Source organism: Balaenoptera borealis (genome assembly GCF_965194805.1).
Source record: "Balaenoptera borealis genome assembly, chromosome: X".
Lineage (NCBI taxonomy): Eukaryota > Metazoa > Chordata > Mammalia > Artiodactyla > Balaenopteridae > Balaenoptera > Balaenoptera borealis.
The window spans coordinates 29,078,485-29,102,014 of NC_138881.1; the positions used below are offsets into that span (position 1 = coordinate 29,078,485).

The 23,530-nt window shown below is 36.7% G+C and overlaps 1 protein-coding gene across 8 annotated transcripts in view; it reads right to left on the reverse strand.

Annotated features, from left to right (window-relative positions):
- The window catches only part of DMD (dystrophin), a 2,485,149-nt gene that overhangs the window by 1,444,641 nt on the left and 1,016,978 nt on the right, over positions 1-23,530 (reverse strand). For all 8 annotated transcript variants that reach the window (XM_082378022.1, XM_082378021.1, XM_082378025.1 and 5 more), the window contains 2 exons: positions 13,139-13,318; positions 2,858-3,033 (listed from right to left, as the gene is read on the reverse strand). In XM_082378022.1, the coding sequence (XP_082234148.1) occupies positions 2,858-3,033; positions 13,139-13,318 (356 nt within the window). The remainder of the gene's footprint in view (positions 1-2,857; positions 3,034-13,138; positions 13,319-23,530) is intronic.

Here is a 23,530-nt window from a genome sequence, read left to right on the forward strand (position 1 = left end):
ATGAAAATAAAAATTGAAGCACTGCCTGGATGCAGATCATAGATTTAGAGACATAAAAGTGAAATTTGAGGGAGTCAGATATAGAGCTATGAAATTTGGGAGTCACTCATTTAGAGCCAGACTTGAATCAATGAGAGGAGATAATTCAGATAAAGAAGTCAGAAGGGCAAACAAGATTTGAATTTATGAGATAGTACCATAGGACTTAGGCAAAAGGAAGAAAGCAAGTCAGATAAAGAGTAGTAGGAGTAGAACCAGTAGTGTGTCAGAGAAGCTGAAAAAAATGGATCATTTTTTAAAAATCAGCACCCAATAGATTGCCAAGACTACAGTCTTGACAGTTAAACACTAGCAGTTCTCACCTGGGACAAGAGAGAATCACTAGCCACCATGATGTTTTCAGTCATGTTTGCATGACGCCTCCGGAACCATTATAGTATTTTAACCAAATTCCATCCTGCAGACAATTATCACTTACTGGATTTAATTGCTCCTAAATGTTTGCTCATTTGCTCTCTTTGTTCAGTCTAAAGTTATCAATCTAGAGTCTTACACAGAGTGTCCATATTACCCTACTGTCCAAATCAGGATACATCTGAGTGAAAGTTGGTGCTTTATATAATTATGCTGGGATAAAAGGTGTAATTTGGGATGATTCAGGCAAACCAAGACATAAGATCACCTTTGTCATTTATCTACAAAAGAAACATTTTCCTACACAGTCCAGGTTCTGTAGTCAGGTTACCTCAGCTGAAATCCTGGCTCAGGCACTCTGAAGCTGTGTGTAATAGTAATAATAGCCATACCTATTTGGGAGGGTTAGTGGGAAGAATAAATGAGCTATGCAGACAAAGCATTTAATCTAGTGCTGAATGCATAATAAAATCCTCAATAAGTGTTAGCTTTTATTTAAGTAATATATTCTTTATGTTCCCAATTGAACATCTCCTTCCAAGCACTTACAAAAACTGCTGAGAGCATATGATACAAACAGAATTTAGGAGACAAAATATTTCACCACTAGTCACACTTTCTTGAAAACAAAAAAGTACTCAGAACACATTTTTCCTAACCAAATACATTCTCCAAACAGGAGCCAAGAATAAGCTTTTGAAGACAGAGACTGGCAGGAATCAAATTGCTCTGTTAATATCTGTATTAGAAGGGTCCCGAACATATTAGGGGGTAGATCAACTAGGTCTCCATATTGCTCTGCTTGGAAACTTGTTGGAGAGCTGTTAGGTTGTTGCAAAGGATCCATAAATCCATGTGCCCACTAGGCATTGTCTGTAGACATATATTTAACAAGGCATCAAATTAATCGCCATGCTCTTAGGATTAATAAAAAGCAAATTCATTAAGAGCTTTACTGATTTATTTTGGCTGTCACATTCTTTCTCCATCAATGAATGTTAAAATTTCAACCACTATAATGAATAGAGTTCTTGGAAGTTGCTGCCCCAAACAGAATGCCAATATTCAAAAGATTCTGAGAACCATCTGACTGGAACAAGGCTCAGTAAACTTTTCCTGTAAATGGCCATATAGTAAATATTTGGGGATTTGTAGGTCATATAGTCTCTGTGACAACTGCCCAACCCTGCCTTTCTAATGTGAAAGCAACCAAGGATGATGCATAGACGAATGAGTCTGACTTTGTTTTGATAAAACCTGATTTGTGCACACTGACCTTTGAATTTCAGAAATTTTCACATGTCATGAAATATTCTTCTTTTGATTATTTTCAACCACTTAAAAATGTAAAAAACAGTTCTCAGCTCATGAGCCCTACAAGAACTGGCAGCAGGCTGGATTGAGCCCGCAGGCTTCCGTTTGCTGAGCCCTGAACGAGAGGGTTCACTCAGCCAAGGAGCTCCAACCAGGGAGAAAAGCCCCGTGGTCTACGGTGGAATTATGAAAGTAGGTTAAAAGTCACGGATTAACAGGGAAGTATTGAAAGTCCCAAATGATGTACTTGAAAACTTTTCTAGGTGTTTCTTCCTTTGCCTAAAACATCTGACACACTATTTTTGGGTATATGTTCTTCTCATGCTTCCCTACCCTTGTATACACAAATTCTAATGTCACGTGTTCCATGTGCTCCCAAACACATGCTGCTTAGAAACGTTAAGGCAGGTTTTAATGTTCTTTCTTAATCTTAGAACTATAATCATAGGCATGAAAAGGAAATTGTACCATTTTTATGATTTCCATGCTAGCTTTTGCATTTATAAAATTTTATTCCCATCATTTTAATATATCTACTGATTTACATAATACCTAACTTATCTACAATGTCTAGTTGAGAATATCCACAAAAAGCTCAGTTAAAAATTCTAACACCTTCAAGATAAGACTTTATAAATATCAAAGAACAGGAAATCTGTTCTGTAATTACTCCTGATTTAGGACACGCAGATTGAGACATTATGTTCTCGTAAACTAACAGAATGGATCGTGTCTGTTATAGGTGTATCTCTTCTTCATGAAAATGTCCTTTCCATTATTGGAAAAAGGCATTTAATGCAAAAGTAGGCACTGAACAAGCAGGTTCTTGATAAGAAAAAAGGAAACTTTCAGGATAAAAGGCATTCATCACTTGTGGTTTCTTCTTTCAATCCAGAAAATAGTATTTCCATTAAGCATTCTGTTTTTGTTGGGATAGGGATTGCTTGGGGGAAATTTTAAAACTTACTTCATAATTTTTCTCACTAACTTAACTGACAGTATAGGCACCCGAGGCTTCTGGAAATATTGTTTAAGTAAAAACACTGCCATCAAAATAGCTGTAAATGAGTTTTCCTGCTTAACAATTACTCTTCGCTTGAGGATAAAGCCATGAGCAAAAGCTTCTCACCTTTTCCTAATTTCGGAATCCACAATAATCTGCCTCTTCTTTTGGGGAGGTGGTGGTGGGAGTTCCTCTTGGGCATGCTTTACCAGGATTTGTTCCCTTGTGGTCACCATAGTTACCGTTTCCATTACAGTTGTCTGTGTTAGTGATGGCTGAGTGGTGGTGACAGCCTGTGAAATCTGCAAGAAGTATTGAAACAGAGGTCACACACTGCTTGAAAGACTTCAGTAAAGACTGCTTGGAGTGGTGAAGGAAAATAATGAGAAACTGTTCCTGTTTGTTGGTATATTGACCTTCAGATCAAAATAGCACCATATTGAACCCAAATCAAATTGTTTTATCTGACTTAAGTTATGTTGACTGAAATCACAAAGGAAAGTAATCTCAAAACCAGAAGTAAACTTAGTGCCTCTTCAATTTATTGGTCAAGCTATGGGAAATAAGTGGGGCAAAGGAGGAAAACTTAGGGTGTCATTCTGTCATTTAATTAGACATGCTGTTTAAAGTGTTTACAACACTAATGTAAATTTTGCTAAGGTATTCCAGCACTAATTCCATTGCCTGGCACATTGTATATGTTTATTAAATAGTGCATTGAATGCATCTTTGGTTTTCATAAATATAATTTATAGTCTATAAATTTTTAGACAAAATTCTTTGAAGTGTGTAATAAATGACTTTTTAATCAAATAAGTGATATGCCCTTTAAAAGTACAATAAAAGATTAATATAAAGTGCCTATTAGTCCAGAAATACATTTAAGCTGAATGTTATTCGAATATTAAAAAGCACGCTACACTTGTTTGATTTAAATTAGTCAATCTGTTAAAATATTTGAGTATCCAAAGTTAGCGTTCGATTCTTCTTGGTTTAGAATCACACTAACTTTGTGTTCAGACTTTACAAAGATTTTTTTTTAGACATAGATCATCACTCTTTGAAATGATATGATTTGTGACCCAAGTCGTGAGAGGCCATTCCCTCAGTACACAGGCATTACCAGACAGACAAGTCACAAAACGGTGAGACATCCTCTTGCCTTAACCACCAATTCTGTCTCACAGTCCTCCAGTTATTAAGACTAAAAAGTTACCTCTTGTGATGTTAATCATTACTCTTCCAGTAAGCCAAATTTTTCGGAAGATCTATTTCCATGGAGACCAAAACAGGCCTGCTTTGGATCCACTTATAGGTACTAAATATACACATAGTCAAGGATCTGGTTGGGGCCAAGATTAGTTTTACTGATTTTCCTGAATTTGCCAAGAGATAAGGAAGAGGTTTGAGGGAACCTCCCTGCCTCACACATGATGACCGATTCCCTCAATGGGAAGAAAGCAGGGAAGCCTCATGATCTTCTGATTTCAGCTTCCAAATAGGGATTGACATGTAGTAATGAAATCCTTTGTCATGGTGTCTTATGTAAAAATTGCTCTTGACAAATACATTTTGAAGGTGCTACCCTTTGTGCAAGCCACATCTTTACATATGCCAAGGCCTTAGGGACTTCCATTTAGGTAGCCTAAATAGTTTAAAAAAAAAGACATTAAGAGATATCAAGTTTCTACATGTGTCAAGCACAGGTTTTAACTTCTCTAAGATCTCCATAGATTCATTATTCAGAATCAAGCACTGAGCTTCAAACTATAATTATATAGTCCATTGACAAGTTATGCCAAAATGAAAGCAGAAGGTAACATAGTTTTTAAAAATGCTTAAGATATAACCTCAAACCTAACTGAACTCAACACAAAATGACAATTGCATGATCAAATTAATTCTACCTTTAACCAAAAGGAACACAGACTTCTTAAGTAGGATTCCAAGAGCATTTAATTTTTTCAGAGTAACATTTTTTTTAACCATGGGCAAATTGTTTTTGCATACAATCATGGCTTGAAGAAAATATTGTTCAGGTGGAAAATTTCTACTTTTATATGTGCAGGCACCAGAATGCAGAGATTCTGAAAATACAAAGCTACTTTTTTGCAGTTATATCTAATGTTATGGAATATTTGTGCTACTGAATATTTGGCTGTGAAATTAATTTCTAAAATGTTGTAATATCTTCTAATTGATATTATGAAATTGGATAGATGTGCCCACGAAAGGTAAAGAAAAATGGCAACATTATATACTACGAAGAGACATTTAAGAATATAGCAAACCTTATAAGAAAGAAAAAACATTTTTAAATAAAATAATAGCAGACGTGGATCTGTAATTGTTCTATACTATAATCATCACTATACTGTATTTGAAACTACTACTTCATTTCCTTTGGGATACAGAAATAAGAAAACATCTGTGCATTGACCCTGTAAATATAGGGTATAATTCATTATATATAACAAATTAATAATTACTTTCAAAACCTACTCCAGAATAAAAAACAATTGGTCATGTACTAAATTTTCCCATCACTTTTAGTTATTGACTGTAAACACTTAATTATGTGTTAGAATCATTAAAAATATAGACAGGAAGGGATTATGGAGGTCACTGAGTATAACCTCCTCCTTACTACAGGATTCACTACTTCCAGAGGCAGACAACTCCTTCCTGAGTATGGCATCAAATTTTCCCATTGGCAAAGATCGTTACACCTAGTGGAAGCCTGCATTATTATGACTTCATTCATTTAAAATTTGTTTTGGGAATTTCCTGGCGGTCCAGGGGTTAGGACTCTGTGCTTCCACTGCAGGGGGCACGGGTTCAATCCCTTGTCTGGGTACTAAGATCCCACAAGCTGTGCTGCGTGGCCTGAATAAATAAATAAATAAAATTTGTTTTGAACCCTGAACCAACAAAGAGTAAGGTGAGTATTGTTTCCACCTGACAGTCTTAAAGGTCTGAAGCTTGATAATCATGACTCCAATAAATCTTATTTCCAAGCTCTATAATACCAGGTACTTGCTAGAACTAGATTTAATCGGGTGCTCCAAAACCTAGATTTTCTGACTTTGGACATCATATTCAGTTAAAGCAATCTAAAACTGCATAAGTTATTCAGCAGCTGAATCATAATGTTTCAATTAAATTCTAACATCTATTCAATATGTGTCACTACAGAACATCCAGAAACAAATACAATGGAATCTCTATTTTTAGAGATCTCACAGTATAGTAGTGAAGGTGACAACCACACAAATAATTGTGAGACAAGGTGAGTTCCACATGAAAAATACAAGTATGCAAAATAATTGCATGTAAATGTCTTCATGAAAACAAAATAGATTTGTTTTTAGATACTAGCCCCTTGATCTGTCAGTTAACTAGCCAGTAAAAATGGAAAAGAATTATTTGTCTTTAGGTTTGGAAGCTAGTTCCTCTTACAGTGATTAAAAGTGGAGGTCTCTGAGCCAGGCTCCACAGTTCTCAAACAACAGGTCCACAGTTCACATCCTGTAACATTTGAGGCAGACTGGTTACTCTCTCAGAGCTTTTATTTCTTTTCTTCATATGTAAAACAGTAATGATAATACATCTCTCACAAGAGTGTTGCAAACAAGGCCTGCTTCATGGGTGTGCAACTTATGTAGTCACCCAGGTCCCCTCACTCAAAAGGATCTCATTCTTGGTTTCATGCTCTGCTGTCACCCTCTTGAAATTCTTAATAATTTTTGTAAAGAATCCCTGCATATTCATTCTGCACTGAGCCTCGCAAAATATGTAGCCCGTCCTGGAAGCAAGAATTAAATTACATAATGTTTGAACACAATAAGTACTCTCTTGCTACATATTAGTAATAACCACTAAAAAGTCCAGAGAAAATTCAGGAATTTTTCTACACCGAACCTTCTTTACTTATAAAGTGATATATGTTAATTTCCAAAATTTACATTTTTCCCATTGTGAGAAAAACTGGAAGAGGATTTGCCCAGTGTCTTGATAGTTCTAGGGTGAACACCTTCTTGCATTAAGGTTGTATAATTTGGGTAGGTCTAGAAAAAACATACTCTTTTCAAACAATGAAAATCTTTCTTACCATTTTCTCTTCCATTTGTTTAAAAATGCACATTTTGAAAAGGAGCTATATGTACATTCAAGCATATTTAAAGAATGTAAAAGGGCATATAACGAAAGGAAACATTTCTTTTCCACCACTGTATCCAGTTTCTCATGGGCAACTAGTTGTATTTACCACCTGTTCTTATATTTTAAATTAACTTTGTGCTGTTATCTTTCAGTTTGGCCTATATTCTTAATTGCATCACTTAATTATTTAAATAGTCTTGACTTTGTAAGTTCTTTGACGTTAGAGATTTCTACTGGTATTGTGAGATACTATTTGAACATTTAAAAAAAAACTTACTAAAAGAGATTCAAATTATAAAAAATTAGTTACCTAATTTATCTTATTATCATTTTTATTATTATTAAAATACTTATACTTGTAATAATAGCTACCAGTTATGGAGCTCTCTGCACATTCCAGGCATTATGCTAGGTGCTTTGCATCCCTTATCTTATTTAAAATACTCAAAATAGTATCTGCAGTAAAAGCCTAATAAGTGGTGGCTATCTTTACCTCACAATGGCCCTAAGAATAAGTACTAAGTTTATTCCCATTTTATAGATGAGAGGTAAAAATTTCAGGCAGGTTGACAAGTGTGGATTGAAGTTTCTCGTTGTCTTCTTTATACATACAGAACTTTAGAGTGATCACTGATTTTTAATGGGCATAGAGGGGTTGCAGTTCTACAGTTTAAAACATACTGCATAATCATGGCAACAGCTTTAGCTGATAACTGATAGCCAGGCTTAAAACTATCTCCACAGGCATGGTAGCACAAGGCACAAATAGCTGATGATGGTGTGAGGATCCACAATTCTAAGCAACAGAAAGGATTTATATGTTGAACTTTATGAGAAACCTGGGGTAAAAGATCACGTGCTCACAAAGGAAGCTGGGTTATTAATCAAAAGGCTAAAAAATGTTCTATCTCATGAACAAATGCCGAGGAATTAACACAGCTAGGTGTAGCGTACAAGGAGTGCCCAAGTTCATGAGACTGGCTTGGTAACTAAACTGTAATATCAATTACTGTCCTGTTTTGATACTGATATTAAGGCAATATAACTTCTTGAATAGATACTGATATTAGAATCATAAGCACAGAGTCAATATTCAAAAGATATCATAAAAGAAGTCATTCTCCCATTTGAAATAAAATATTAGATGATAGTTAAGAAGGTTTATTCCGTAAAACTCTCTCTTTAATTTTATGTATTTTGTCCCTCACTTCAAATTCTCTTTTGTACACATTGTCAGAAAGAAGAGATACATGTTGGCTTCAGGATGCATACTAAACACAGAATTTGAGCAACTGTATGAATTAGCTGCATCTGCAAAAATTCAAGAAGCAATGAAATTTATTTTTTCTGATCCACCTGACCTTCCTCTACACACCATCTGGCAGGAAGTAACGGAACACTTTCTTTAACTAGGGATGCAGATTATTAAGCACACAAAAAAAAACACTTGGATTTTTCTCACTGTGTTATTTCATTTATTGTCAGCAAACAGTAGATTTATCATATAGATGCTGAGTATTTTATCTTAATGGTATTTTAATTACATACTCATGATGAGTGAAATGTAACTATTTCAGAAGTCAGTCTTCTTCTAATAGGAAGAGAATTTCATTTTTATTATCATCTTCCAGCTGATTCTGAGATTTATACAATGGAGATAGTTGGAATCTCTTCACTAATTACTCTAGAGTTTTATATAAAATTTCAAGCAAAGAGAAACGCATCATAAACATTTAGAACTGGAAGGACACTACAGAGCTCTTCCTAGACCAAATTTTTCATTTTATAAATAAGGAATGAGTGGTTCCAACAGTTAATTTAGCTGTTGTCTCTTAAATTTTCAGTGCCTACAACATTTTATGTTGTCGTAGATAAATGAATTTACAACATAAAACCAATTGCACTGATGCACACAAGGCCTGTTCTCAAACATCTACTTTAGCTGAAGGTAGCAAAAGAATACAGTTAATTCCCAAGGTTATTTGAGCTATAACTTGGAAATTTTCTAATAAAACCTTTAACCTAAGCAATTAACCAATAGATGCTCTAAAATTCAAGATAGTTAGTCCATGAATTAAGTAAGATAAAAACCTAAAATAAGTGAGGAAATTTTATTTTAATTCTGGGTTTTATAAAACCATTAAAATTGTTTTTTAATTGGCAGCAGACTGATTAGACTTGGAGAGCTTTCAGGAACCACTGAAAAGGGTTGTCAACTGAAAGGCCTTAGAGTATTTTTAATTAAAATCATTGGCAAAAAGATGAGAGGCAAACCAATTGTAACTACATTTCATGTATCAAGAGGTCTACAAAATAATGCTTTGAGAATGGGTACAGTCAGAATGTGCATGTAAACTATTTTATGGAGAGTAAAAACAGGGATCTCTAAAATATGAGAATGAACTCTGAAAAGAAAGGCAAATACAGAAATTTTCATCTTAATGCTTTTGCATCTATTTGCATTTCTGGTATTATGAAAAACACTAGCTTATTATCTTCAACCATGTTTTACATTACTTACATGTCTGGCAGGAGTTTTAAAACTCTCAGAAGGACATAAATAATGTAGAACAGATATATTCATACATAATAATCACTTTCTCTATTTGGGAATCCATGAGTACAGACACAGACACACACAGCATAAACATGTACGCTCATGTTCAAGGGGAGGGGAATTCTGAGGATATTAATTTTATCTTTAAGATATCTGTGCTCATAGTTCAGAACACTGCAAAAATGGTCATTAGGAATATAGCAAAATATTGATAAAATGGGAATAAGAGCTATGAACTTGCACGAATCATAAAATGTTCCTTATTTCTGGCAAAGAAGATAATTTACTCTGTTTAAAAAAATCACAAGGCTACAGAACTTCTGGATTTATCTAAATAGATATATTCTTACGTCTGAACTCATGCTGCCAAGTCTAACATAAATTACCATAATAAATTATAAAGCAAATGAATAGTATCTCCTTTCCATAGTATACCATGATTTCAGTTAAATGGGGAAAAATAATATTTCAAATCATTTAAAGTATTAACTATAATGAATTTCTGACTATCGTATTCCCTAATTACAATCAAAATATAAATATGTCCACCGGGGCACGGCATTTAGGAAAAAATAGCTGAGTAAATTTCAACGAGCGTGTTTATAAAAAGTTTGGAGGAAACATAGGGTTATTCGAGTATTTAAATAAGTCAATTCAAGGTGTATTTCATTTGCTCTCTTTTCTCATTTTAAGCATCCACATAGCAAATGTTATTATTCTTTTTAACTTTTGGAAACAGAAAGTATTTCCATTTTCTTAGGCTGCCTTCTCATCAACTTCAGCATCTTCAGCTTGTGTCCAGGTATTAAAGCCAAACCTGACTCTGAAATGCAACAGAGCAGTCCTCATAGTTGATTTTTTTCATGTTTTGATCTCTTGCCATGCTACTGTTTCATAAGGTCAAAATCCCTCAAAGCCTTGACCTGAATAGTAGTCAAAATTTCGGGCACATCATGAGCACATATGAGCACAATCAGATGCCTTGTCATCTCAGTCACAATTCCAACACCCTACTGGATTTTAACCATTACCAGAACTTTGCTCATTCTTTATACCAATCATTTAAAAGGATTTTTAAAAGACTGAGTATATTGTGTCATTAATGGGACTATTTTCCCCCCACAAACAGGCTGGAATATATGCATACAAGTGAGCTTTGTTCTTTAAAGTCACAACCTTACCCTCAACATTCTTGCAATTCTTATGTAATTTTGATTAAGTTCAATGTGACACGTAAGAAAGAAAATCATTTTTTTTTTTTTAGTTACAAGATACTATTTCTTTTTTCACTCTATCTCCTTTTAATTCCTCTTTCCCTGGGTAGCTTCCTAAGAGCCCCCCACTCGCAAACAGTGATTTGGATTGGGCCTATGATAGTGCAGTTTTGGGAAAAACCAAGGAGTGAAAAGTGAGACATGAGCTTAAGAAAGGCTCAAGCTTAGTGTCCTAGGAAGCAACTTGCTAATATAACTCAATTTATCTGCTTCTGGTCTGGTATGAGTGTATAATGGTTTAAAAATAAATTTAAAAAAAAAATCATAGTGAACTACAACAAGCTGTCCAGACTCACTAAACAGAATGCCTTGCATATCAAGAGAAACTTTTTTTTTTTCTCAAAATGCTTTCACGTCTATGGCTTTATTTTACCCTCATCAAACCCCAGTGAGCAAGTAGAGCAGATATATGTTATGTGTTGGAAATCATTTTATAAAGAATTACACAAACCAAAGCTAGTACTGTTTTATCATAGATTTCATAAAGTTCAAAAATAGGAGGTTAAGTAAGTTGCCCTAGGTGGTAGTCTCATAACTTTTAAGCCATTAAAAAATAAGGTTTCTATTTTATTTTTTAACCAACTAGAATAATCAAATAAGTAAGATTTTGATGAGATGCACAAGTCTCATTCCACAGAATGAGCATATTTAAATACTAGCAATATATTGCTAGGAAGGTCTCCGTTCTTCCCATTTCAGGCAGCACTGAGGAACACCAGAATGTGGGGACTGGCACATATGTCATTGTCTTACTAATTCAATGCTTTCAAAAAATATGTTCTGCAGACTTTATCAAAGGCTGCATGTAGATTACTAGCCTACTGAAAGAGATTTTCTGAGCACAGAATCTAGGACTATGCATTAGAATCAGTTTCCCAGGTAACTATTATGCAGACTCAAGTTTGGAAAACCACTGCCAATAGGGCAAGTGAACCAGAATGCAACCTTTTGTTAACCCCATTACACCTCCGTGAATATATCCCCTTAAAGGGACACATTTCAAAATATCTTCATCAAATAATGCCAGTGCTTCTTAACATGGTAACTGACCATTTTACAGCATCAATAATCTATGGAACCAGTGGGTATATATTGGAATGATATGACTGATGGTTTAAACAGTATAACACTTTCTAATGTCTCACATATTTGTTACATAAATGCCAATGATCATGCAAAGTAACCAAGGCCAGATTACATATAATAAGAAGAATCATGACCTGGTGGTAAAATCACTATTATATCAAGTAACTGCCAAAAATATAGTCAATAGAATTTTTATTATTGCCCAATGACTGTATGAGAAATGATTACAATTGATACTCCTCCAAGTTTTAAATTTTAAATATGAATTTGATTTTAAAAAAAAGATTGAACTGTGATTGAAAATCATATATGTTGGCTGATCATATTTTCTTAAATTATATTCTTGGAAGCAATACTTCAAACTTCATTTCTTCATCTTTCAACAAACATTTCCTAAGTGCCACTTATCAGATGCCAAGTATCAAAAAACAAATTCCCTGTACTGTCTCACAAGAGAGGAGATATATGCCTAAAGCTACTGAATGTGGCTTTAATAGAGACGTGTGCATGGTGCATTGAACTATGATCTGTGACCAATTAGTAAAAGCTTCTATAATACGAAACAATATGGCAGAATGTATTAAACACTATTAAACATAATGTTAATATTTTGAATGACTGCCCATGACTCCATCATCTAATAACCGTATCAGATAATAAAATTTTCTAGTTTAAAAATATCACATTAAAAAAAATTATCAAAACTTTTACAATTCTTAGCATAAAAACACATGACACTACAAGTAAAACATAGATGTTTTCCTAATCTACAGCTTATATGTGTTAGTATAACTAAGCTGCATGATTTTATGAATCAACAGTCTACGGCAGAAAATCCACTGATTATAACCTCACTTGCACTAATTGAAAGAGGTCTTTAGTGAAATCAAAGGACCTGGGCCCTAGTCCTGCTCTTATCACTGACTTACCTTGGACAATTCACTTTTCCTCCCTAAACTTCATTTTCTCATACGTAAAATGTAGAGGTCAATTAATAGCCCTCATCATTCCAGGGATCATTCCAGTGTGATGACACAGTTCCCTAGCATTTTGTCCGACTGCTCTGAGTCACTCAGATCCTCATTCCCATTGAATTGGAAGGGATTACACTCTAAGGCAGTAGCTGGTTCAGTCCACTAGCTCTCACTCCTCCACTTCTACCACATTCTCCAATGTCAAGGCAACCAAGAGAGCCATGTTGTTATTCAACTGAATACTTAGCAAGGACTAATCTAGTGACACCCTTTGCAGGGTTACAGTACCGCTCTCTTATTGCAGATTTCAAAAATCTCAAGGATAATTTACTGTAGGTTAATTATTATCACTAACCTGTGCTGAACTCTTTTCAAGTTTTTGGACTAAATTATCCCAGCGCTGGGCAAAGTTGTCCAGCCATGCTTCCATCTTTTGGGCTACCAATGTATTTTTCAGTGTTGAAAGAAGATCTTGGTTGAGTGAGCAGAGTTTGTCCATGGTTTGCTTTTTCTTTTCTAGATCGGTTTTTAAAACCTGTTAAAACAAGGAAGAACACAGACTAAGCCTAGGTTACATTTTATGAAATACTATAGTTCAATTTGCTTTTGCATGCACTTTCTCATTTGTATAGATATGGAAAGATTATAATTGGGCCTGCAAAAGATCAAGAGTTCATAAAAATATAAGTAGAAAATTATAATCCAAATAATGTTCCCAAGAAGCTTGAAGAGAAATAAAAGTCAGATGTAAAATAAACACCTCGTTAAGGCACTTACGAACTACCTTAACATTTTTGAAGAACTGCCAAGTAAAAATGTAGCATTGCTTCAAAAGGCAAAACAGAGATCAACATATGGAAATTACTTTTTAACATTTGGAGGTGTTCTAAAGTGAAAGGCATGGCTCTTGGATGTTATGAATTTCTTTCTAATTTCTGATAGAATTCAAATAAAATATCACATGCCAGGAGTACTGAAGAAAAGGTGGTGAATTGAGAAGATGAGCATGGCTAAGGGGACTTCCCAATCTGAAATGCTGTGATTATTTGAATAAATTTGCAATATTATTTATTTCTATGATTTTTACATTCTTTTCATTATTTGGATACAAAAACCTTGTTATTCAGTTTACTGACTTTTTCATTTTTTAGCATCTGTTATTAACTTTCAGCTATTTGAGTAATTATCTTCTAAAGCTAATTTTAGAGCCCATTAAGTAATAGAACTAAGTAATTGAGTATAACACAAATCCTTTGGAATCACTTTGCCTGTTTACTAAATGCTTATGTGTTTTATGAAGTATTTTTATACCATTCACATTTCCAAAGTTCCTGGGAGCTATGGAGGGGGTTACACATGCCATTTGGTTGACAGAGAATGAATAAACAAAGTGGCTTGTGTGAAATCAGTAGATCAGGGCAGCTTATTCTTTCATTTTATCCATTAAGGTCAACCTATGCTTTGGGAAATCCCATTTCCATCTCCCAAATGCTAGTCCCTGATGTAATTTGTAAACACAGAGTAAGAAGAAAGAAAGGAGAGAATTATTTTATGGTCCCTTTACAATCCCCTCTTTTTGGCAGTAGCAAGTACAACGAACATAAACTAAGCTGTGAGACCTGTCTTTCCAAAATAAATGCAAATTTATTTAAGAACAACTAACACTGCACATGGCAAAGAAATGAGTATGAAACAGATGTCCCAACTGCTCATGAACCGAAGTGTCATCGACAGAGAGAAATCAATACACCCCCCCTTCCCCCTGCCACCCCGCAAAGGACACTTTATGTAGTTCATTTTGGCATGCCACCTGCATTGATAGCTCTTAACTGCAGACTGCTCTGGTGTCTCCTTCAATTAGTTCATCCTTTTCTCAGAATCTACTTCACCTGGTGTTCTTTATATTGCAGTCTTACTGCACGCCATTTTTAGGGAATAAAAGCAAGTTTTGAAATGAATTTCTAGTTTCTCCTCAATAACTGTTTTTTTCGCTATTTTTTCTAAGTCTGAAAGAATGCAATAGACCAAAATATGAATTAAGATATAAAAGTTGAATCTGAAGAAGGGGAAACCATTTGCGTTGGAAATTTATGGGTAGTCTCATGTTACCTAAAAAGATTTTCTTAGATGATCTATAAAAGTAATTGGACACCCAAAGAGATTTAGTGGCAAATGAAACGAAGCCTCCTGTGTTAACATTAAACCAAATGAAGAAGCACTTAGTGGGGCGTGGGGGGGGGATGAATTGGGAGATTGTGATTGACATATATACACTACTATGTATAAAATAGATAACTAATAAGAACCTGCTGTATAAAAAATAAATAAAATTCAAAAAAAAATGAAGCACTTAGTGAACATTACAAAAATAAAGGGGAAATTCGTCATTAAGGAATACAATTAGGGAAAATAACTCAAGGTAAAATAAAAACAGCATTACTGTAAAACTGTGGAATTATCAAATCAATATATTTTTACCTAAATCTGTATGACAAAAACACTGTACTAACCAAGGCTTCTATCTAGTAAATTCTAGATCTGTGTTTGTCAAATGGTAATGGCAGGATAGTAGTTCTGCCTCAGTTTGTTTCCCCTTGTTGGCTCTGGGTCAACCTCTCTCTTTCTCTCCCAATCTTTCTTCCTCTTATAATCTCCCAGTTCCTGAAGTACTCTCCCAACACAACTAAGAGAGGGAGAAAACAGGAAATCCATGGTGGTGCCAGATACATTGCATCATAGTAATGAATTGCCTTCTCCCATCTATCCTTGGAGAGCAATTATTTTAAGCTTGGATTTTGTGTGTGTATATCAAGTAATTATGATTTAATTGTTACTAATATTTACAGTATAAAAAAAGATGTCTTTCTGCATATCAAGAATTGATTACAGATCTTTGACTGCCAGAGAACCAGAGAGTTCTAGAAAACTCAGGAGGCAAAAAGAAGGTCTAGAAAACATGTACAAGGCAGAGGTCAGCTAGGATTTTAAAGAAGAAATACAATTTATTTTCATAGAAGTGAGGCACCTGGACATACCTCCCAAGGTAAGCAGGAAAGTACAGCCAATAAATCAGATTGGACAGCAGTAGAAATGGGCAAGAAACAGATAAGCTGCTCAAGAAGACAGAATAAGCATGTTCTATCTGGTCAAGGTTAGATGATTTGAAGTGAAAAGAGAATGTATACCTACAAAAGGCCCAGAAACTCTTCACCCTATTCTCATCAGACGTATGCTTCAGAAGAGTAATGCCAAGACAATTTCTCTTAAACTGGCAAAACTGAATTCTGTACCTATTTTATGTGTAGTTATTTGTCCATATGTAAGAAGTACTGCAATTCTTTCTAATCACCTGTTGTTGTATTTAGGTATATTGATCCACTGTGGGGGCTTCTCAACTTGAAGGAATGTCAGAATCACCAGGAAGGCTTGTTAACTGGCAGATTGCTGGGCCCTACGCTTCCAGAGTTTCTGAATCAGTAGGTCTGGGATGGGGCCTAAGAATTTGCATTTCTAACAAGTTCCCAGGCGATGCTGCTAGTGTAAGGACCACCCTTTGAGAACCACTGATACTATCTGGATGAATTCTTTGAGGGTGATCACAGGAGTTGAGGTCAAGGTAGCAAGTCCTGGTGAAACAGCACTGTCACCAGGGACTTGCCAAGCTCCCATAAGCACTCTGTCCCTGCCATCTGATCTCACAGACACTTGATAGTGACCTAATTCCACAGTACTCCTGCAGCCCCTGCACACCATCCTCTCTTTTGTCAAGTTTCCCAGAGTTGTCCTTCCCTGGCAGATGCCACGAATCCTCACAGCAACAGTACTCTGCCCCAGGAACATATTTCTTGTAGGTTTGGGCCTTCCCATGATAACCTACTTGATTCTACAAGTCTTAGAATTCACCTCAGTTTCTTCTGTCCTTTTCTTTTTATTCTTTACACCAAAAAAACCCTCAATTTTGATGACAGAAAAATAATAGACTGACATGATTTGGACAAAATGATGTATCAGGAGGAATGAAATACGTGACTCCTCATCCCCCACCTCAAATGAAAAGTAGGAGAAAATCCCATGGGTTATTAGTGATAATATTTCAAAACAAATTACACTGATTGTAAATAAAAGAGAGTTTTAGCATGCTGTATCTATACCTAGGTATGTAGTAGGAACTGGTGACAGATGGTACGTGTTTTGGGTCTCAGATTGTGACATATTTTAATGAACATTAAATTCTTATTCACTGCCTGAGTCAGCAGGGGAATTTTACCTCAAATTCTAGACCAGCTGTCAGGTTTTGTTAATTGGTTTAAACTATCAAATGGTAAGACTTACACAAAACATATTTTCACTTTGTTCACAAGTAAGGTGACATAATTTGAATTTTAATCATACTGGAAAATTATTGAGACTTTGCTAAGAGAGCATTTTCATGGCCCTGAAGCTAGTAACGTCTTTTACTTACAAAAATGTCAACACAGTGGCACATGATTCTTTGAAACAAAATTTTTCAACTGCAGTTATTTTCTGTCAAGGAATTTAATGTGATGAGGAGTTCTGAAATAGCTTAAAAGTCTTGGACCTGGGTCTGGATATCTTGGTGCTCATTTTAACTCTGCCACTAATCTTCTGTGACACATTATCTGTGCCATGTGTTTTCTCCTGAGCCTCAGTTTCCTCTTCTAAAATAACCTAGTCTGTCTCGTTTTCATGCCCAGTGCTCCTTAGTTCAGTTCTTCTAATTGGCCTCCTTACTACCAAAAGTCTTACTACCACAGAGCATTCCAAAAATGTAAACATGATTGGTATTCAACTCCCAATGGCTACCCACTAGTTAAAGAACAAAATTACAAATGTGATCAATGATATTATTGCACTGTTTGAAACATAGATTACTTTTCTAAAATCTGTCTTTAGTAGTAACATCACTCAAAAAAACATACCTTCTCTGAGGAATGATTTCCTATCAACAATAAGCTGGCGTGTAATAACAAGTAATACCTACGTGAATCTATCTTAAATTAAAAGCCTATACGGGGGAGGAGCTTCAAGATGGCAGAAGAGTAAGAAGCGGAGATCACCTTCCTCCCCACAAATACATCAGATATACATCTACATGTGGAACAACTCCTACAGAACACCTACTGAATGCTGGCAGAAGACCTCAGACCTCCCAAAAGGCAAGAAACTCCCCACGTACCTGGGTGGGGCAAAAGAAAAAAGAAAACACAGAGACAAAAGAATAGGGGCGGGACCTGCACCACTGGGAGGGAGCCATGAAGGAGGAAAGGTTTCCACACACTAGGAAGCCCCTTTGCGGGCGGAGACTGGGGGTGGCGGAGGGGGGAAGCTTCGGAGCCACGGAGGAGAGCGCAGCCACGGGGGTGCGGAGGGCAAAGCGGAGAGATTCCCGCACAGAGGCTCGGCGCCGACCAGCGCTCACCAGCCCGAGAGGCTTGTCTGCTCACCCGCCGGGGTGGGCGGGGGCTGGGAGCTGAGGCTCGGGCTTCGGAGGTCGGATCCCAGGGAGAGGACTGGGGTTGGCGGCGTGAACACAGCCTGAAGGGGTTAGTGCACCACAGCTAGCCGGGAGGGAGTCCGGGAAAAGGTCTGGAGCTGCCAAAGAGGCAAGAGACTTTCTCCTCCCTCTTTGTTTCCTGGTGCGCAAGGAGAGGGGATTCAGAGCGCTGCTTAAAGGAGCTCCAGAGACGGGCACGAGCTGCGGCCATCAGCGCGGACACCAGAGACGGGCATGAGACGCTAAGGCCGCTGCTGCCGCCACCAAGAAGCCTGTGTGCGAGCACAGCTCACTCTCCACACCTCCCCTCCCGGGAGCCTGTGCAGCCCGCCACTGCCAGGGTCCCGTGATCCAGGGACAACTTACCCAGGAGAACACACGGAGGGCCTCAGGCTGGTGCAACGTCATGCCGGCCTCTGCCGCCGCAGGCTCGCCCCGCCTACGAACCCCTCCCTCCCCCCGGCCTGAGTGAGCCAGAGCCCCCGCATCAGCTGCTCCTTTAACCCCATCCTGTCTGAGCAAAGAACAGACGCCCTCAGGCGACCTACACGCAGAGGCGGATCCAAATCCAAAGCTGAACCCCCAGAGCTGTGCGAACAAATGAGAGAAAGGGAAATCTCTCCCAGCAGCCTCAGGAGCAGCAGATTAAATCTCCACAATCAACTTGATATACCCTGCATCTGTGGAATACCTGAATAGACAACGAATCATCCCAAATTGAGGAGGTGGACTTTGGGAGCAAGGATATATATATATTTTTTCCCTTTTTCTCTTTTTGTGAGTGCGTATGTGTATGCTTCTCTGTGTGATTTTGTCTGTATAGCTTTGCTTTTACCATTTGCCCTAGGGTGCTGTCTGTCCATTTTTTATTTTATTACTTAAAAATATTATTTTGCTTAATAATTATTTTTTATTTTAATAACTTTATTTTATTTTACTTTATTTTATTTTATTTTATCTTCTTCTTTTTTCTTTCTTTTTTTCCTCCCTTTTATTCTGAGCCATGTGGAGGACAGGCTTTTGGTGCTCCAGCCAGATGTCAGGGCTGTGCCACTGAGGTGGGAGAGCCAACTTCAGGACACTGGTCCACTAGAGACCACCCAGCTCCACGTAATATCAAATGGCGAAAATTTCCCAGAGATCTCCATCTCAATGCCAAGACCCAGCTCCACTCAACGACCAGCAACCTACAGTGCTGGACACCCTATGCCAAACAACTAGCAAGTCAGGAACACAACCCCACCCATTAGCAGAGAGGCTGCCTAAAATCATAATATGGCCACAGACACCACAAAACACACCACCAGACGTGGACCTGCCCAGCAGAAAGAAAAGTTCCAGCCTCATCCACCAGAACACAGGCACTACTCCCTTCCACCAGGAAACCTACACAACCCACTGAACCAAACTTAGCCAATGGGGACAGACACCAAAAACAACGGAAACTACGAACCTGCAGCCTGAGGAAAGGAGACCCCAAACACAGTAAGTTAAGCAAAATGAGAAGACAGAGAAACACACAGCAGATGAAGGAGCAAGGCAAAAACCCACCAGACCTAACAAATGAAGAGGAAATAGGCAGTCTACCTGAAAAAGAAATCAGAATAATAATAGTAAAGATGATCCAAAATCTTGGAAATAGAATGGAGAAAACACAAGAAACGTTTAACAAGGAACTAGAAGAACTAAAGAGCAAACAAACAGAGATGCACAACATAATAAATGAAATAAAAATTCTCTAGAAGGGATCAATAGCAGAATAACTGAGGCAGAAGAATGGAAAAGTGACCTGGAAGATAAAATAGTGGAAATAACTACTGCAGAGCCGAATAAAGAAAAAAGAATGAAAAGAACAGGGGACAGTCTCAGAAACCTCTGGGAAAACGTTAAAAGCACCAACATTTGAATTATACGAGTCCCAGAATAAGACGATAAAAAGAAAGGGACTGAGAAAATATTTGAAGAGATTATAGTTGAAAGCTTCCTTAATAAGGGAAAGGAAATAGTTAATCAAGTCCAGGAAGCACAGAGAGTCCCATACAGGATAAATCCAAGGAGAAACATGCCAAGAAACATATTAATCAAACTATCAAAAATTAAATACAAAGAAAAAATATTAAAAGCAGCAAGGGAAAAACAACAAGTAACACATAAGGGAATCCCCATAAGGTTAACAGCTGATCTTTCAGCAGAAACTCTGCAAGCCAGAAGTCAGTGGCAGGACATATTTAAAGTGATGAAAGAGGAAAAACCTACAGCCAAGATTACTCTACCCAGAAAGGATCACATTCAGATTTGATGGAGAAATTAAAAGCTTTACAGACAAGCAAAAGCTAAGAGAATTAAGCAGCACCAAACCAACTCTACAACAAATGCTAAAGGAACTTCTCTAGGCAGGAAACACAAGGGAAGGAAAAGACCTACAAAAATAAACCCAAAACAACTAAGAAAATGGTAATAGGAACATACATATCAATAATTACCTTAAATGTAAATGGATTAAATGCTCCAACCAAAAGACACAGACTGGCTGAATGGATACAAAAACAAGACACGTATATATGCTGTCTACAAGAGACCCACTTCAGACCTAGGGACACATACAGACTGAAAGTGAGGGGATGGAAAAAGATATTCCATGCAAATGGAAATCAGAAGAAAGCTGGAGTAGCAATTCTCATATCAGACGAAATAGACTTTAAAACAAAGACTATTACAAGAGACAAAGAAGGACACTACATAATGATCAAGGGACCAATCCAAGAAGAATATATAACAATTGTAAATATTTATGCACCCCACAGAGGAGCACCTCAATACGTAAGGAAAATACTAACAGCCATAAAAGGGGAAATCGACAGTAACACAATCATAGTAGGGGACTTTAACACCCCACTTTCACCAATGGACAGATCATCCAAAATGAAAATAAATAAGGAAACACAAGCTTTAAATGATACATTAAACAAGATGGACTTAATTGATATTTATAGGACATTCCATCCAAAAACAACAGAATATACATTCTTCTCAAGTGCTCATGGAACATTCTCCAGGATAGATCATACCTTGGGTCACAAATCAAGCCTTGGTAAATTTATGAAAATTGAAATCATATCAAGTATCTTTTCCGACCACAATGCAATGAGACTAGATATCAATTACAGGAAAAAATCTGTAAGAAATACAAACACATGGAGGCTAAACAACACACTACTTAATAACCAAGAGATCACTGAAGAAATCAAGGAGGAAATCAAAAAATATTTAGAAACAAATGACAATGAAAACACAATGACCCAAAACCTATGGCACGCAGCAAAAGCAGTTCTAAGAGGGAAGTTTATAGCTATACAAGCCTACCTTAAGAAACAAGAAACATCTCAAATAAACAACCTAACCTTACACCTAAAGCCATTAGACAAAGAAGAACAAAAAATCCCAAAGTTAGCAGAAGGAAAGAAATCATAAAGATCAGAGCAGAAATAAATGAAAAAGAAATGAAGGAAACGATAGCAAAGATCAATAAAACTAAAAGCTGGTTCTTTGAGAAGATAAACAAAATTGGTAAACCATTAGCCAGACTCATCAAGAAAAAAAGGGAGAAGGCTCAAATCAACAGAATTAGAAATGAAAAAGGAGAAGTAACAACTGACACTGCAGAAATACAAAGGATCATGAGAGATTACTACAAGCAACTATATGCCAATAAAATGAACAACCTGGAAGAAATGGACACATTCTTAGAAATGCACAACCTTCCAAGACTGTACCAGGAAGAAATAGAAAATATGAACAGACCAATCACAAGCACTGAAATTGAAACTGTGATGAAAAATCTTCCAACAAACAAAAGCCCAGGACCAGATGGCTTCACAGGTGAATTCTATCAAACATTTAGAGAAGAGTTAACACTTATCCTTCTCAAACTCTTCCAAAATATAGCAGAGGGAGGAACACTCCCAAACTCATTCTACGAGGCCACCACACCCTGATACCAAAACCAGACAAAGATGTCACAAAAAAAGAAAAGTACAGGTCAATATCACTGATGAACATAGATGCAAAAATCCTCAACAAAATACTAGCAAACAGAATCCAACAGCGCATTAAAAGGATCATACACCATGATCAAGTGGGGTTTATCCCAGGAATCCAAGGATTCTTCCATATACACAAATCAATCAATGTGATACACCATATTAACAAATTGAAGGAGAAAAGTGATATGATGATCTCAATCGATGCAGAGAAAGCTTTTGACAAAATTCAACACCCATTTATGATAAAAACCCTGCAGAAACTGGGCATAGAGGGAACTTTCCTTGGCATAATAAAGGCCATATATGACAAACCCACAGCCAACATCATCCTCAATGGTGAAAAACTGAAACCGTTTCCACTAAGATCAGGAACAAGACAAGGTTGCCCACTCTCACCACTATTATTCAACATAGTTTTGGACATTTTAGCTACAGCAATCAGAGAAGAAGAAGGAATCCAAATTGGAAAAGAAGAAGTAAAGCTGTCACTGGTTGCAGATGACATAATACTATACATAGAGAATCCTAAAGATGCCACCAGAAAACAACTAGAGCTAATCAATGAATTTGGTAAAGTAGCAGGATACAAAATTAATGCACAGAAATCTCTTGCATTCCTATACACTAATGATGAAAAATCTGAAAGTGAAATTAAGAAAACACTCCCATTTACCATTGCAACAAAAAGAATAAAATATCTAGGAATAAACCTACCTAAGGAGACAAAAGACCTGTATGCAGAAAATTATAAGACACTGATGAAAGAAATTAAAGATGATACAAATAGATGGAGAGATATACCATATTCTTGGATTGGAAGAATCAATATTGTGAAAATGACTATACTACCCAAAGCAATCTACAGATTCAATGCAATCCCTATCAAACTACCACTGGTATTTTTTACAGAACTAGAGCAAAAAATTTCACATTTGTATGGAACCACAAAAGACCCCGAATAGCCAAAGCAATCTTGAGAAAGAAAAACGGAGCTGGAGGAATCAGGCTCCCTGACTTCAGACTATACTACAAAGCTACAGTAATCAAGATAGTATGGTACTGGCACAAAAACAGAAATATAGATCAATGGAACAGGAGAGAAAGCCCAGAGATAAACACACACACATATGGTCACCTTATCTTTGATAAAGGAGGCAAGCATATAGAGTGGAGAAAAGACAGCCTCTTC